Here is a 14,902-nt window from a genome sequence, read left to right on the forward strand (position 1 = left end):
GGCTGAAGAATGAACACAGAATTCTGATTTTCAACAAAATGGATTAATCCCAAAGTTCCATTCCTATGCAATGGTGCTCTGGTGCTGAGATAATTGACCATGATCATGTTCATTCATAAGACACATCGGGTGCAATGGCTTTGACAGAAAGCCACCCGAATGTATGTTTTCATAACTCTTTAGTACAGAATTGAATATGCTTTCTCAGGCCTTATTACTCCGTTAGTCACCTTGTTCTTGATCATTCATTTTGCCAGACAGATGCATTGATGTGTTTGATTTTGATAAGAGGATGACTCACTCCATTGGGTCTGACAAGTAATCAAAATATGTTTGATCTTGGTAGAATGGTAAGAAGTTGTCCAAGATTGTGAGCTGCCCAGTCTTCAGTGACTTTTTACCCTGTTTTTAGTCTGCTTTCTTTCCCATCAAAAAAATGTGAATTTAGATTTTCAGATCATTCGTCATTTTTTTCTTTGACTTTCCTGATCTTATTATTATTAGCACACTGTAAATCTGGTGGCCGTTGCTATGGTGTTTTACTAGTAAATTGCTACGATGGCAGTTGCTTTTAGAATTTGCTATTAATGATCATTGTTTTATTGCTCTTATAAATTTACTATTTCAACATTTATAATTACAATTTATTCCTTGTAGTTCACTATTTTTCTTGTGATGTTGCAAAACAAACCCTGTTTGGGGGGGCTGTTTTTGTTGTTGTTGTTGAAGACCCACCATGGTATACTTAGTATGAAGTAAATTAACAAAATAAAAAGATTTCCTAAACTTCGTTGTTCTCATAAGTTTTTTGATTGGTTTATCATGTTTATCATTACAGATTGAAAGATGTAAAAACTTCTGTGAATTTAAGAGAACAGAGACTTATAAAAAGAAGAAAGAATTGGAGACATTAAAACTTAAAGTGTCAAAAATGAAAGAAACATTTACGACCAGCACAGTGGTAAGAATGAATAAACAAATAAAGGATGTGTTTGAGGTTTAGGAGATCCTTTAGACGTGCTCATGTTGCTGGCAGTTCTAGGATTTCAGACCCTTGTTGACTCTGAAACTAGTTATGACCCAGAAGTGGAGGCATGTGGATGCTTTTGAGGAAGAAATAGCTTGAGGGGAGCTTTTGGCCACCTGTCTCACCTGGTAAGAATGGGAGCCCCTCTGTGCTCCCGGCAGGTGTTAGAGTCCACACTGATGTGCATGGTTAGATGGCATTGCACAATCTGCCTGTGATCACTCCATGCCGGGGAGCTGGGGAGCTGAGGAACTTGTCTGATCAGCTCTCTCTCCCCTCTATTCTCCCCCACAGCTGAAATGCAGACCCAAGGCTCTATAAATGTTCGCCTCCCTTTTCTTTCTTTTTTTTTTTTTAAGTAGGCTCCATGCTGGGCATGGAGCCCAACACAGGGCTTGAACTCACGACCCTGAGATCAAGACCTGAGCTGAGATCAAGAGTCAGACACTTAACGGACTGAGCCACCCAGGCACCCCTACCCTCCCTTTTCTTTATTCCAAAACTGCATTGTAAAAATGTGTTTTATTATGAATTTTCTCCAATCATACTTCATTCTTTTAAATAATGCTGACATTTTATCACAGTACCCAACTATTGCATTTCTGAAATACTGATTAAATAAGAAAAATTCTCTTCAATAGAAGCATATTTCTCAAGGTAATTTGGTTTTACTTTTTGGTAATACTCGTTCTAATATCCTAAAATATTCTGAAGATGATTATGAAGATATAGATTTGTTTGGATTTTTTTAAAAGGTAGTCAAAATGAATTCCTATCTTGAAAGTTGTTTTTATAGTTTTCACATTCTCGCTGCTATATTTGGTTGGGCTCTCTCCAAAATGTTGGTTTTTTTCCTGATGATTTCAGGATTATTTCTGCCCAGGTTTGTTTTATGAAGAAACCATTTTAATGATTGCTTTTTATTTTTGCTAAAGGATAACCCCAGTGTAAAAGTTGAGTGGATAATACATGAATATTTAGTGAGTCAAACACTGTCATGAATCATTTGGTGACAATTGAATGCCATCATTTTATTGAATTTTCAATAGGTTCTTAGTGATCACAATTTAGAGATATCACGACTACAAGAATCAATAAGACATTGGGAACAAGAGCTCGAAGAAATGAAGAAATCCTGTAAGATACTGGAGGATAAAATGTAAGTTTGGTATTTATTTTTTTGAAGCATTTCTAAATGTTCTGTTTCTTTCCTTTTTTAAAAAAAAATTCTTTAATATTAGATGAAAACTATATTCTCTTAATTTACTAAAATTTGTGATAGCTTTATAAAACCATCTCTTCATTTGGAAATTAACCAGCTTTTCAGATAAATAAGAGAAAAATTTGAGGATGATATAGTCATTTAAGGAAAAGGGAGGGACTCTCTGGAATGAATTATTCTCACTTCAGTTCCTGATTCCCTACAAACAAATATGCCCCCAGGGGAAGGCATTAGTGGGACCTCCTATAAGGCTCACCTACCCTTGCTATGACAGTTGTTCTTAGTCAACCTACAGAACTTACTGAGAAAATACAAGGAAGTTTCAGGGCAAAAATTTTACCCATGGGACTGGAACCATAAACTTGAGGAAATCTGTCCACCCCAAGGCAAACAGTCTCTGCTTCCCTTTGGGGTCCATGTTTCATTCTGTCTTTATCTACATACAATGTTCTGTCATTGGTAAGCCCATGGCTAAGCATGGCCATTCCAAACCCTCTGAGTTTACCTGTTGCAAGTCCATCTATCTTTGGAGATTGACCCACAGACTTCTCCCAGGAGAATTCCCAGATTTCTCATCAGAAGGTGTTTGGCCCAGCTCTGACAAGGAAGGTGGGGTCTTATAGTACAAAATATGGCTTCCAGGCCTATCCCCAGGTTTTTCTGACAGTTTAAAAGACAAATTTTGGACTTGAGTAGATTCCCCAAAAGGCAAGTAATTTTACATGTGGAACCTTGTTATAACATGGCTTATTCCTGCATAGGATCAAATGTATTATAATTAAAATTATATCTTCTAAAACAGCAATTGCACAATACATGGCTGTCCTACCTACATCTGGCCATAAAATAAGCACTAATCTTTACACTCAGTAACAGATTTATAAGTATAAAAGCTCAAGTAATACTACAATCAAAACTCAGAATTAAAAAAAATCTTTCTTTAGGGCGCCTGGGTGGCTCAGTTGGTTAAGCGACTGCCTTTGGCTCAGGTCATGATCCTGGAGTCCCGGGATCGAGTCCCACATCGGGCTCCCTGCCCAGCAGGGAGTCTGCTTCTCCCTCTGACCCTCTTCCCTCTCGTGCTCTGTGTCTCTCATTCTCTCTCTCTCAAATAAATAAATAAAATCTTTAAAAAAAAATCTTTCTTTGAAAGTGATTCACTAGTTTTAATTCATATGTATTTTAAAGAAAAACTAGCAAATAGTCATGGAGGAAGATACAGATTATTTCTTAACTTATTTCTAGGAGTTATGATTAAAAATCTTGCTTGAATTTTTATTTATAAGCAGTCTTCATGTTAGCTAATTTACTTTAAATATATTCAAGAAAGAAATAGGGATTCATTGATCTATTTTTTTAAGATTTCATTTATTTGAGGGGGGAGCACAGGCAGGGGGAGCAGCAGAGGGAGAGGGAGAAGCAGACTCCCCGCTCAGCAGGGACCCCGACATGGGGCTTGATCCCAGGACTCATGACCTGATCATAACCTGAGCCAAAGGCAGACACTCAGCTGACTGAGCCACCCAGCCACCCCTCACTGATCTATTTTTAGTGGCACATCATTTTTTTTTCAATCCCAGCTTGTCAAGAGTTTTCATTCATATGGAATTTCCCTGAGGAGAAGTACACTTGATTAATTTGGTGATTGAAGTTTTAGGTTACCCCCCTTGTTATTAATAAAACTGTACTTTTTCCTCTTTACTACCAAGCAAATTAAAAGAAAATTCTTACATTCATTTTATATTTCTCCTTTAGTTCATTTTCTCTATCTATGGAGGTAAAAAGGCACCTAAATTTTGGTTGGTAGATTTGAAGAGTCAAACAGTGTTGTTTTATAATAGTCTATAAGATTCTTTTAAGAGTAAATTATACAAGAAACTAAAATAATTTGCATAAGTTAATCTTCCTATTAATCTATAAGCTTTAATTTTTTTCCCCCATGAAATCTTTAATTTGCAAGCTTGTTACATATTTTGAGGTCCAAATATTAAGGAAAAACAAAAGTCACTCAACCATCTGTATGTGGACAGTTAAGAGTACCTCAAATGCTCCACAAGTCCATAGGAGGCATTGATAGTCTAAACCTCGTTCATTATTATTATTGATGTCCAACATGATGTGTTTGCATAATAAAGGCAAATTCATTGCCTACCTTTCTAAATGGATATGGTCTTTCTTTGCCAGTCAGCTGGTTTTCAGCACATAGGAAGTGGGGGACTGGAAGCTAAGTATTGTATATAAATGGCATGCAGTCTGTGACCCAGAGTATATACTTGTCATTGCAGTGCAGGAGGCTATGAAAAATATAGATGCTTTTTTTTATAAGGATTGAAATGATTTCAGAATCGTTATGATTGCCAGTGATTCCATCCTGCCAAACTTTAAAGATCTAGTCTATTCCTTAAAGTTCTTGAATTCCTAATGGAATTTGACACACTTCCACCTTCTTTTTTTAAGATTTTATTTATTTACTTAAGAGTGAAAGAGAGGACAGAGAGAGAGGGAGAAGCAGACTCTCCACTGAGCAGGGAGCCCGATGTGGGGCTCCATCCCAGGACCCTGGGATCACAACCCAAGCCAAAGGCAGACGCTTAACCGACTGAGTCACCCAGGTGCCCCAACACTTCCACCTTCTTGAAATACTTTCTTCTCATGGCCTCCCAAACATCATATTCCCTTATGTCACTCACTACACTGCTCTTTCTCAGGACCCTTTATTTGTTCTTACTCTTCTTTCTAAGTCTGAATTTTGGAGTTCTTGGCCCTTCTCTATTCACATCCTCCATATGTGATTTCAACCAGTCTTATGGCTTTATATATCTTCTGTGCCCCAGTGACTCCCAGATTTATATATCCAGCACTGAGTAGTAAATACATAGACTCTACAGTTTATTTGACCTCTCCAATTGGAGGATATCTGTTAGATATCTCAAGTATGATGTGTCCTGAACAGAACTCTTTAATTTCCCACCTCACTGAAACAGCTCTTCCCTCAGTCTTCCATCTCACCATTTACCTAGTTACTCCAGCTGAAAACCTAGGAGTCATCCACCATTCCTGTTTTCCTCACTTCCTAACCCTAACCCAACTAACCAACTAACTAGCCCTAACTCAACTCAAACGCCAGCCAAATCCCAAGGTATGTCTTGTTGCCTTTATCTTCAGAATATATCCCAAATCCAACTATTTCTTACTACCTCCTCCACTACAACGTTAGTCTGAGGCACCATTCTCTCTTCTGGACCACTGCCCGAGTCTTCTGCATAGTCTGTCTTCCTGTATTCTTGTCTTTCTCCACTAAGTAGCAAGAGTCATCTTTACAAGATGTAACTCAGTTCATGTCTCTCCTGTACTTAAAAAAAAATCCTCCCCTGGTTCTCTCTGAACTTCCACTTTGTCCTTAGCCCCTACATGATCTAGTCTCCGTCTACCCCTCCAGCCTTCTCATAATCCTCTCCTCATCAAATACACAAAACTTGTTCCGGCCCCAGAATATTTATCACTGGCTGTACCTTGTACATGAAAAACTTTTCTTCAGATCTTCACCTATCTGGCCCCTTCTCATCATTCAGGTTCTTCACAAGTCATCTCAAGAGGCCTTCCCTTACCACCTGTCTGAGGTAGCATCATCACTCTCACGATTTCTCTGTCCTTCACCCTACTTTGTGTTCTTTAAAGCACTTAGCACTACCTGAAATTTATTATTATTACTGCTATTATTTTGATAACTTATTTTTTTAAGATTTTATTTATTTGATAGAGAGAGAGAGCACAAGCAGGGGGAGTGGCAGGCAGAGGCAGAGGGAGAAGCAGGCTCCCTGCAGAGCAGGGGGAGCCCGACGTGGGACTCGATCCCAGGACCCTGGGATCATGACCTGAGCTGAAGGCAGTTACTTAACCAACTGAGCCACCCAGGCGCCCTATTTTGATAACTTATATTCTGACTACTTCACTAGAGTGTAATTTCCATGAGGGTAGGGACTTTGCCTGCACTATATCTCTAGTACCTATAACACCTGCAGAGTACAAGTGTTGGATAATTGTTTCTAATGAATATATACAGGAAGTATTAATTCATCAAAAGAGTAAAATTTTTTATTTATTTTAATGAACATATCAATAAATATGTTACATAGGAAGATGGGGACTGGAAGTTTCTGGTGTCATAAATAAATGTGGCTTTGCTGGAAAACATGCCCTAATATGAATCTGTTTGGCTTCCTTTGATCATAGACAATTTTTTGTAAATACAAAAGGAAAACTGGAAGATTCATCTGGTATTGAAAAAGATGAATTCTTGCAGAAGATAAAGCAGGTAGGAAGATGGAAATTATGACTTTTAGATTATAATTCATTTTTAGTTAATATTTTAAATATATTTGAGAAATGTGAAATTTTCCCAAAGTAGATTTTTCATGAATTAATAAAATCATGATCATTCACAATAATTGATTTAAAGATTTTGAACACCTCCCAAAGTATTTTAAATATATGAAAGAACGAACGTTGTCTATGTGAAGATGAATTATTTGGTAACTTCTCATGTATTTGTGATTATTTTACATTAGAAATATCCAGACCAATGGATATTTTTCATGTGAATTATCTTTTTTTGAATGGAACCTCCTTGCTGTTTTGTGGTACCTGTAAAGTCTAACAACCCATACTACACTAAATAATGTCATGAAATATTTGAGTCAGATTTAGCCCCTGAGAGAAATCTCTGGACACTTTAAATCTTAGGTTAAAAGAAATATCATAAGTACATAATCATGGGTGTAAACCAAAATTTATCCACAAGGTATTTAGTAAAGCAGTCATTATGATAGTTGAAAAATTGTAGGGAAGATACAATTGAAGTCCAACAAAAGAGTCTTGGCTAAATAAGCAACAGCTCATAATATATTATTGCATGAAAAATAGAATATAAAACATTACAGGCAGATCTCTTCCAGAAGAATGATTTGAGCCAATTAAATTCTTTCCATTTTTGGTTATGAGTTAATAGCATTAAGGATGGCTTCTCTCCAGTTTAGACTTACTCTGATTCTTTTAGTTGTGAAGATACTGAAAGACAGAAACTAGACAAGGTTCGTTGGTTGGCTGGTTGGTTTTTAAAGTTGACTTTCATTCTCTGGGCAAAGGATTTCTTTTTCCTTTCTAATTATTTCCTATTGGAGGAGCTGCTGGGGAGGGTTCAGATGGCAGCTCCATAGTTGGTAGCCCCTCAACTGTCTGGAAAACCCAGGACCCCTACCCTGGCATGGCTTACTTGCTTATAGGGGCAAATGCAGAAGGGTTTCCCCTTAATACATAGCCCTCAGCCAAATTCCCTGAGTACAAGTGAGTGACTGCTTCAAAGGGATTGGGGCTCTGACCTATTTATTATTTCCACTGGACTCTTGGTGGCAGCCAATCTTAATTCTCATGAGATGTAAGAGGCAAGTTCAGTGATGACATGAAATTCTATTTTAACTTTAATTTTTTATTGTAAAATATTACACAGATACAGAACAGCACATACATTGTAAATGTACAGTCTTTATGTACGTATCTATCTTTTGATGAATGTAATTTGTTATAATGAAGTCCAGTTTGTCAATCTTTTCCTTCTTGTTTTTTATGTCCTATGTTATAAAGATATTCTCTTTTCATGATCTTCTAGAGCTTTATTGTTTGACCTTTCATGTTTAGGACTATAAGCGATCTGGGATCTGTGTGTGTGTGTGTGTGTGTGTGTGTGTGTGTGTGTGTGTGTACACTGTGAGAGGGTGGTCAAGATTCATATTTTTCCATAAGGTTGTCCAGTTAATTAGCACCATTTAATGAAAAGACAGTCTTTACCTGTTCCTATATTGTAATGGCATGTTTGTCATAAATCAAATGTAGATCATAAATACATCATAAATATGTGTGTAGATCTGTAGACTCTCTATTATGTTCCTTTGGACTTGTCTCTCCTCACATTAAAACCAGACTTTCTTAATTAGCAGTTTTAACATAAGCCTTTATAATTAGTAGTATAAACCCAACTTTGTTTTTCAAGATGGCTTCTATTCTTGGCCCTTTGAATTTCTGTCAGTCTGTCAAATTCTGCCAAAGAACCTGTTTGTATTCTGATTGGGGTTGCATTATATCTATAGATCAGTTTGGGGAGAATGTTACATTCTTACAATATGGAGGCTTCCAATCCATGAACATGGTGTACCTCATTTACCTTAGGTCTTCTTTGTTTCCTTTGACGTAGTTGTTCAGTTTCACTATGATATGTCCATGTTTTCTTTTTTATTTCTCCTGTGTGGGATTCATTGGGCTTCTTAAATTCATGAATTGCTGTATTTTATAAGTTCTGCAAAATTCTTAATCATTATCTGTTCACATATTTCATTCTCTTTCTTCTTCTTCTGAGACTGATTATATGTATGTACATTGTGTGTGTGTGTGTGTGTTTGTACAATTATTTGTACTAATATAAATTTCCTCTCTGTAGTTTACCCTCTCTCCTGTGTTTTCTACCTTTTGTCTCCCCCTGCTGTATTCTGGGCAGAATGGCCTTATTTGCGCTCTTAATTTTGGCTATTGCATTTTTTAGTTGGTAATTTTCAAATCTACTTTGTCATTCTTCAGTTTCTAATTCCTTGCTGTAATTTTCAAGTATTTCTAATATTTCTTCGATTACAGTAAGCACAGTATTTATATGCTCAGTGTCTAATTCCATTCACTATCAGATGTTTTTATAGAATTTGTTTCTGCAATCTGTTGTTTCTGCCAATTTTTGTTCATGCTGTCTTATTTCCTTCTGTTCCTAGTAAAAAACTGTACATCAGACATTGTATTCGAAAAACAAATGTAGAAACAATGTGAAGCTTAGGACGATTGTATCTTCCTCAGAAGCAGACTTTCATTCATTTCCATCAGATGGCTGGGGTATTACCCATCCCAAACCATTTTAATGCACCTTGAGATTCCCTGGTGATCAAAATCAGGCTGGACCATGGCTTATTAACTTCCAACTTACCCTTCTCCAGAGTGTGAAGCCTTTTGGGATCCCAGACTAAAGTGGTGGAAGGTTTCTCAGACTCAACACCTGGATGAGCTCTAAGTGTTGATTTTTGCCCCCTTGTCAAGTAAGAGAGATAAATTCCCATTTCCAAGTGGTTTCTTCCATATCAGTAAATGTCCTCAGAGTGATTTACTACTCTGGATTCTCAGTTTCTTGTAGAATTCCTCATTATCTTGTTAGTTCTTCAGCACTTCTAGGATTTTTTTTTATCCAGCTATTTTAGCAGTCCTCAGCCAAGAAGTTATTTTGAACTACTCAGCCCATCACTCGTACTAAACCTGACTTTTTACCTCACTTGAAGCAATTCAATAGAGACATCTTTTTTTTTAATTTTTTCTTATGTTAATCACCATATATTACATCATTAGTTTTTGATGTAGTGTTCCATGATTCATTGTTTGTGTATAACACCTAGTGCCCCATGCAGAACGTGCCCTCTTTAATACCCACCACCACGCTAACCCATCCCCCCACCCCTCTCCCCTCTAGAACCCTCAGTTTGTTTTTCAGAGTCCATCGTCTCTCATGGTTCATCTCCCCCTCCGATATCCCCCCCTTCATTCCTCCCCTCCTGCTATCTTCTTCTTCTTCTTTTTTTTTTAAACATATATTGTATTATTTGTTTCAGAAGTACAGGTCTGTGATTCAACAGTCTTGCACAATTCACAGCGCTCACCATAGCACATACCCTCCCCAATGTCTATCACCCAGCCACCCCATCCCTCCTATGCCCCACCACTCCAGCAACCCTCAGTTTGTTTCCTGAGATTAAGAATTCCTCATATCAGTGAGGTCATATGATACATGTCTTTCTCTAACTGCCTTATTTCGCTCAGCATCACACCCTCCAGTTCCATCCATGTCGTTGCAAATGGCAAGATTTCATTCCTTTTGATGGCTGCATAATATTCCATTGTATATATGTACCGCTTCTTCTTTATCCATTCATCTGTCAATGGACATCTTGACTCTTTCCACAGTTTGGCTGTTGTGGACATTGCTGCTATAAACATCAGGGTGCACGTACCCCTTCAGATCCCTACATTTGTATCTTTGGGGTAAATACCCAGTAGTGCAATTGCTGGATCGTATGGTAGGTCTATTTTCAACTTTTTGAGGAACCTCCACACTGTTTTACAGAGTGGCTGTACCAGCTTGCATTCCCACCAACAGTGTAGGAGGGTTCCCCTTTCTCCACATCCCCGCCAACATCTGTCGTTTCCTGACTTGTTAATTTTAGCCATTCTGACTGGTGGGAGGTGGTATCTCATCGAGGTTTTGATTTGGATTTCCCTGATGCCGAGCGATGTTGAGCACTTTTTCATGTGTCTGTTGGCCATTTGGATGTCTTCTTTGGAAAAATGTCTGTTCATGTCTTCTGCCCACTTCTTGATTGGATCATTTGTTCTTTGGGTGTTGAGTTTAAGAAGTTCTTTATAGATTTTGGATACTAGCCCTTTATCTGATATGTCATTTGCAAATATCTTCTCCCATTCTGTCGGTTGTCTTTTGGTTTTGTTGACTGTTTCCTTTGCTGTGCAAAGGCTTTTTTATCTTGAGGATGTCCCAATAGTTCATTTTTGCCCTTGCTTCCCTTGCCTTTGGTGATGTTTCTAGGAAGAAGTTGCTGCAGCTGAGGTCGAAGAGGTTGCTGCCTGTGTTCTCCTTTAGGATTTTGATGGACTCCTGTCTCACATTTAGGGCTTTCAACCATTTTGAGTCTATTTTTGTGTGTGGTGTCAGGAAATGGTCCAGTTTCGTTCTTCTGCATGTGGCTGTCCAATTTTCCCAACACCATTTGTTGAAGAGACTTTTTTCCATTGGACATTCTTTCCTGCTTTGTCAAAGATTAGTTGACCATAGAGTTGAGGGTCCATTTCTGGGCTCTCGATTCTGTTCCATTGATCTATGTGTCTGTTTTTGTGCCAGTACCATACTGTCTTGATGATGACAGCTTTGTAATAGAGCGGGAAGTCCAGAATTGTGATGCCGCCAGCTTTGCTTTTCTTTTTCAACATTCTTCTGGCTATTCGGGGTCTTTTCTGGTTCCATACAAATTTTACTATTATTTGTTCCATTTCTTTGAAAAAAGTGGATGGTATTTTGATGGCGATTGCACTGAATGTGTAGATCGCTCTAGGTAGCATTGACATCATCACGATATTTCTTCTTCCAATCCATAAGCATGGAACGTTTTTCCATTTCTTTGTGTCTTCCTCAATTTCTTTCATGAGTATTTTATAGTTTTCTGAGTACAGTTTCTTTGCCTCTTTGGTTAGATTTATTCCTAGGTATCTTATGATTTTGGGTGCAATTGTAAATGGGATCGACTCCTTAATTTCTCTTTCTTCTGTCTTGTTGTTGGTGTATAGGAATGCCACTGATTTCTGTGCATTGATTTTATAGCCTGCCACTTTACTGAATTCCTGTATGAGTTCTAGCAGTTTTGGGGTAGATTCTTTTGGGTTTTCCACATAAAGTGTCATATCATCTGCAAAGAGTGAGAGTTTGACTTCTTCTTTGCCAATTCGGATGCCTTTTATTTCTTTTTGTTGTCTGATTGCTGTGGCTAGGACTTCTAATACTATGTTGAATAGCAGTGGTGAGAGTGGACATCCCTGCCACGTTCCTGACCTTAGGGGGAAAGCTCTTAGTTTTTCCCCATTGAGAATGATATTCGCTGTGGGTTTTTCATAGATGGCTTTTATGATATTGAGGTACGTACCCTCCATCCCTATACTCTGAAGAGTTTTGATCAAGAAAGGATGCTGTACTTTGTCAAATGCTTTTTCTGCATCTATTGAGAGGATCATATGATTCTTGTTCTTTCTTTTGTTAATGTATTGCATCATGTTGACTGATTTGCAGATGTTGAACCAACCTTGCAGCCCAGGGATAAATCCCACTTGGTTGTGGTGAATAATCCTTTTAATGTACTGTTGGATCCTATTGGCTAGTGTTTTGGTGAGAATTTTGGCATCCATGTTCATCAAGGATATTGGTCTGTAATTCTCCTTTTTGATGGGGTCTTTGGTTTTGGGATCAAGGTAATGGTGGCCTCATAAAATGAGTTTGGAAGTTTTCCTTCCATTTCTATTTTTTGGAACAGTTTCAAAAGAATAGGTATTAATTCTTCTTTAAATGTTTGATAGAATTCCCCTGGGAAGCCATCTGGCCCTGGGCTTTTGTTTGTTGGGAGATTTTTGATGACTGCTTCAATTTCCTTAGTGGTTATAGGTCTGTTCAGGTTTCCTATTTCTTCCTGGTTCAGTTTTGGTAGTTGATACATCTCTAGGAATGCATCCATTTCTTCCAGGTTATCTAATTTGCTGGCATAGAGTTGCTTATAATATGTTCTTATAATTGTTTGTATTTCTTTGGTGTTGGTTGTGATCTCTCCTCTTGCATTCATGATTTTGTTGATTTGGGTCATTTCTCTTTTCTTTTTGATAAGTCTGGCCAGGGGTTTATCAATTTTGTTAATTCTTTCAAAGAGCCAGCTCCTAGTTTCATTGATCTGTTCTACTGTTCTTTTGGTTTCTATTTCATTGATTTCTGCTCTGATCTTTATTATTTCTCTTCTGCTCCTGGGTTTAAGCTTTATTTGCTGTTCTTTCTCCAGCTCCTTTAGGTGTAGGGTTAGGTTGTGTATTTGAGACCTTTCTTGTTTCTTGAGAAAGGTTTGTATTGCTATATACTTTCTGTATCCCAAAGATTTTGAACAGTTGTGTTTTCATTTTCATTGGTTTCCATGAATTTTTTTAATTCTTTAATTTCCTGGTTACCCATTCATTCTTTAGTAGGATGCTCTTTAGCCTCCATGTATTTGAGTTCTTTCCGACTTTCCTCTTGTGGTTGAGTTCTAGTTTCAAAGCATTGTGGTCTGAAAATATGCAGGGAATAATCCCAATCTTTTTGTACCGGTTGAGACCTGATTTGTGAGCTAGGATGTGATCTATTCTGGAGAGTGTTCCAGGGGCACTAGAGAAGAATGTGTATTCTGTTGCTTTGGGATGGAATGTTCTGAATATATCTGTGAAGTCCATTTGGTCCAGTGTATCATTTAAAGTCTTTATTTCCTTGTTGATCTTTTGCTTAGATGATCTGTCCATTTCGTGAGGGGGGTGTTAAAGTCCCCCACTATTATTGTATTGTTGTCGATGTGTTTCTTTGCTTTTGTTATTAATTGGCTTATATAATTGGCTGCTCCCACGTTAGGGGCATAGATATTTACAATTGTTAGGTCTTCTTGTTGGATAGACGCTTTAAGTAGGATATAGTGTCCTTCCTCATCTCTTATTACAGTCTTTGGTTTAAAATCTAATTTGTCTGATATAAGGATTGCCACCCCAGCTTTCTTTTGCTGTCCATTAACATGGTAAATGGTTTTCCACTCCCTCACTTTCAATCTGGGGGTGTCTTTGGGTCTAAAATGAGTCTCTTGCAGACAGCATATCGATGGGTCTTGTTTTTTAATCCAATCTGATAGCCTGTGTCTTTTGATTGGGGCATTTAGTCCATTTACATTCAGGGTAACTACTGAAAGATATGAATTTAGTGCCATTGTATTGCCTTTAAGGTGACTGTTACTGTATATTGTCTGTGTTCCTTTCTGGTCTATGTTGCTTTTAGGCTCTGTTTTTGCTTAGAGGACCCCTTTCCATATTTCTTGTAGGGCTGGTTTTGTGTTTGCAAATTCCTTTAGTTTTTGTTTGTCCTGGAAGCTTTTTATCTCTCCTTTTATTTTCAATGACAGTCTAGCTGGATAAAGTATTCTTGGCTGCATATTTTTCTCATTTAGTCTCTGAATATATCATGCCAGTCCTTTCTGGCCTGCCAAGTCTCTATGGATAGGTCTGTTGCCAATCTAATGTTTCTACCATTGTAGGTTACATATCTCTTCTCCCGAGCTGCTTTCAGGATTTCCTCTTTGTCTCTGAGACTCGTAAGTTTTACTATTAGATGTCGGGGTGTTGACCTATTTTTATTGATTTTGAGAGGGGTTCTCTGAGCCTCCTGGATTTTGATGCCTGTTTCCTTCCCCAAATTAGGGAATTTCTCTGCTATAATTTGCTCTAGTATACCTTCGGCCCCTCTCTTTCTTCTTCTTCTGGGATCCCAATTATTCTAATGTTGTTTCATTTATGGTATCGCTAATCTCTCGAATTCTGCCCTCGTGATCCAGTAGTTGTTTATCTTTCTTTTTCTCAGCTTCTTTATTTTCCATCATTGGGTCTTCTATATCACTGATTCTCTCTTCTGCCTCATTTATCCTGGCAGTTAGCACCCCCATTTTTTATTACACCTCATTAATAGCCTTTTTGATTTTGACTTGGTTAGATTTTAGTTCTTTTATTTCTCCAGAAAGGGTTTCTCTAATAACTTCCATGCTTTTTTCAAGCCCAGCTAGTATCTTTAAAATCATCACTCTGAACTCTAGTTCCAACATCATACTAATGTCTATATTGAGTAGGTCCCTGGCAGTTGGTACTGCCTCTTGTTCTTTTTGTTGAGGTGATTTTTTTCTGTCTTGTCATTTTGTCCAGAGGAGAATAGATGAATGAGAGAACAAAATGCTAACAGGGTAACA

General features: G+C 37.8%; 1 protein-coding gene across 1 annotated transcript in view; it reads left to right on the plus strand.

Annotated features, from left to right (window-relative positions):
* CCDC175 (coiled-coil domain containing 175) overlaps positions 1–14,902 on the plus strand; it is a 70,928-nt gene that overhangs the window by 13,926 nt on the left and 42,100 nt on the right. Inside the window, exons 6-8 of the mRNA XM_028102461.2 lie at positions 839–961; positions 2,077–2,186; positions 6,483–6,564. Coding sequence (XP_027958262.2) covers positions 839–961; positions 2,077–2,186; positions 6,483–6,564 — 315 coding nt within the window. The remainder of the gene's footprint in view (positions 1–838; positions 962–2,076; positions 2,187–6,482; positions 6,565–14,902) is intronic.

This window comes from Eumetopias jubatus, unplaced genomic scaffold (assembly GCF_037043125.1).
Source record: "Eumetopias jubatus isolate StellerSeaLion01/CBP00866 unplaced genomic scaffold, mEumJub1_p1.0 scaffold_7, whole genome shotgun sequence".
Lineage (NCBI taxonomy): Eukaryota > Metazoa > Chordata > Mammalia > Carnivora > Otariidae > Eumetopias > Eumetopias jubatus.